At 35.4% G+C, this 3283-nt stretch overlaps 1 protein-coding gene across 1 annotated transcript; it reads left to right on the top strand.

Moving 5' to 3' along the window:
- The first annotated feature begins 1104 nt into the window (after positions 1-1104).
- Positions 1105-3017, top strand: LOC111880294 (BTB/POZ domain-containing protein At4g30940). Its single transcript, XM_023876707.3, has one exon. The coding sequence runs from the start codon at positions 1546-1548 to the stop codon at positions 2878-2880; it is 1335 nt and encodes a 444-aa protein (XP_023732475.1). The 5' UTR covers positions 1105-1545; the 3' UTR covers positions 2881-3017.
- The last annotated feature ends 266 nt before the right edge of the window (positions 3018-3283 follow it).

Here is a 3283-nt window from a genome sequence, read left to right as displayed (position 1 = left end):
AATATAGAAAATATTAAAATATATAGAAAACGTTGACATGTTGTATTATTATTTGATTATAAAAAAATAAAATATATAATAAATAAAAAGTTTATAAGAATTAAATGATAAGTACGAGTTTCAAAAAAAAATTTAACTTTTAGTAATCATAAAAAGTATTGGTATTATAAATGCACGGAAAATTATGTCTAAAAATTCATTAATGAGGGGTCCTCTAAGAAAATCTAAAGTCCAATTAATAGGATCTCAGTAAATTTAAATTCAAATCCAAAACTAGTTATTGTAATAAATAATCAGTTAATGAGGTGCAATATATGACAATGAAATCCCACCATCATTTATAAATAAACTTGTTCTTTATCTCCATAGATAACCATAAAGGTAATTGTAATAATATTGATGACCTTTGTATAAAATTAAAACATTATTTAATCTATTGTTTAAAATATATACTTTAAATTTAAAAACTATATAGACCATATGCGTTAAAATATACAAAATTAATGTATATATCTAATTAACATCACATGAAGTATACGTATTTTTTTTTTATAGAAACTACATATCCTTTTGGCAAAATCATCACATATGGTATTGTTTATGTCGTTTACTTTCCTTCAACCTCATTCTAATTTCCTTATATCAAATAACAAAAGATTCAAATTTCATAATCAAACATTAACATCACTTACTTTTCTTCTGTCTTTTGTCGTTGTTTTGTTATTGATGATGGATATTGAATTATTTAATGAAAATGAAATGAATCGTGCAATTTTTGAACATTTCATGGTAAAAAAAGCATATGAACAGAATCAGAAGAGGGGAGTAATTGTCACCTTTTGAATATTTGTCTAAAAAAAGATATAACCATCAAAATAAACTGAATTTTGCAAAATTATATATAAAAAAATCACAGAATAATTCTAAGATCTTTGTAACAGAGACCTTAATTAATGAAATAATTGTAACACAATTTTTTTTGTCAAACCAATAATTATTTATAATAAACATTCAAAAACCAATATGATAGTCCATTTTAATCAATCATTTTGGTGATTATCCCCTTAAAGAGCCCCACAATTGTTTAAAGTCTAAACTTTGAGTAGATGATAAAACACCTCAAAGGTGCGAAGGACAAAATTGGAAATAGGAAGATATGACAACAAAGAAGAGCATAAAGATCAAAAAGAAAAACAGAGTCAATTCAATTGTATATATTTTGAACCCAATCCCCCGAAATTCTCCCAATTCTCTCTTACCTAATGCTCCATGTTCAAATACCCACGCCCTAAATCTTTGTTTAATCAATACCCACATCCCAATTTCTCATAAATTTAAGCATCTTCCTCTTAATCAGATCAACCCTTTTTCGTCTTCTCAACTGCTGTCCTGTTTCATGGTTGGTCAGCTTCAAAAATGATCGAACCCTTTGACTTATTTCTTACGAAATCGGCTTTTTATTGATGTTATTACACTTCCCCTAATTCTAGATTTTGAATTCGTGTTGAATTTTGTTTCAAATTTAGAGGAATTCATAATTCATTCATGGCGGTTCAAAAAGACAGGGTGAGGTTTAACGTTGGTGGTAAGATCTTCGAAACCACCGCCACAACCCTAGCAATCGCCGGCCGGGAATCTTACTTCGGAGCCATGTTTGATGAAAACTGGGACCTTCAAATCAATCCCGCCGGAGAACACTTCATTGATCGGAACCCAGATTGTTTTTCAATCCTCTTAGACTTATTACGAACAGGCGAGCTTTACATTCCACCAAGCCTACCGGAAAAACTCCTGTATCGAGAAGCCTTGTTCTACGGCCTCATGGACCACGTCCGGTCAGCGAAATGGGGGCAGTTCGACGGCAACCGTCTTCAGCCGTCAAAATCCGTCACCGGCCGAGCACCAGGCGATGGAACAGCGATCCGAGCATCCTCCGACGGCGGCTGCTGTGTTGCTCATGGAAGCATGGTCCACATTTACGATTGGATGTTAGAAGAACATCCTCCAATCAACCTCGATTACCAACGGGTCAATGACGCGGGTTGGGTCGGCCCGGTTGACCCAACCGGGCTCGTGATCAGCACGTGCGAGCGGCTCGGCCGTGGTCAAGGCGGAATGGGGCTATTCAATTCAACAACCGGCGAATTACGATACAAATTCAACGTCACACACGACGGCGTCGCCAAAAGTTACACCGCAGGTGCGTTGAGTTTTTCCGATGATTGTAAGTTATTCTCGAGTTGTAAAGGCAGAAGTAACGAATACGGAATCGGCGTTTGGGATCAAACCACCGGTCAACAAGTCGATTTCTTCTACGAACCACAAGGGTGGTCGCTCGGAGACGCCGATAAGCTCCAATGGCTAAACGGGTCCAACTGTTTATTAGTCGCCACTTTGTTCCCCAGAAAAGACAATTGTTACATTAGTCTGCTAGACTTCCGGTCAAAATCCATGGTCTGGTCATGGTCCGACATGTGGTCTCCGGTGAACAGCGACGACCGGCGCGTCCGTGACGCCATAGCCATGGAAGAAAACAGCTCGATTTGTGTTGTGAATGAGTTTGAAGATTTAGGGTTTATGGATTTGAGACGTGACGCTGGTTCAGTTCGATGGAGTTCAAGGTCTCGATTAATGAAGGGGAAAATGCCCGACGAGCCATGTTACCCTAAATTAGCTTTGCACGATGGACAACTGTTTTCCTCCATGAATGATTGCATCTCGGTGTTTTGTGGGTCTGATTGGGTTCTTACTTCAAGGCTTCGAAGGAGTTTTGGTGGGTCGATTTGTGATTTTTCAATTGGGGGTGATCGTCTTTTTGCTCTTCATAGTGAAGAAAATGTGTTCGATATTTGGGAAACTCCACCACCACCCATTGTGTGATTCTTTCTTTTTCCATTTGTTATTGTTTCAGTGTGTTTTAGTTTACCAGACGCTAATCATAGTGATTTACTGTTTTAGTGTGTTTAGTTATCACTTGCTAATCATAGAGATTTATAAAAGGAGGTTAAATTGTTTAATGCTACCAAAAATTAATAGTGTTTTTGATAACCATAGCCCAAATGTACTTGAAATTTGATAAACGTTGCCGAATGTGTAACTTTTATTTTATGTTGAATTGTTTTGAATATGTTACATGTAAATTCAATAAAACAAAAATAATAAAAACTAAGAACTCTAATATTTAAAAAAAAAAAAAAAGCTATTTAAAAATGTTTTTGAATGAGAAACTTTTGGCTCGTAATTTGAATACCGTTTTTTTTAATTAAACTTTTTTTAAAACGAA

Source organism: Lactuca sativa, chromosome 8, assembly GCF_002870075.4.
Source record: "Lactuca sativa cultivar Salinas chromosome 8, Lsat_Salinas_v11, whole genome shotgun sequence".
In the NCBI taxonomy this organism is placed as follows: Eukaryota; Viridiplantae; Streptophyta; class Magnoliopsida; order Asterales; family Asteraceae; genus Lactuca; species Lactuca sativa.
The sequence above is the reverse complement of the archived record's forward strand: the minus strand, read 5'-3'. Positions and strand labels throughout refer to the sequence as shown.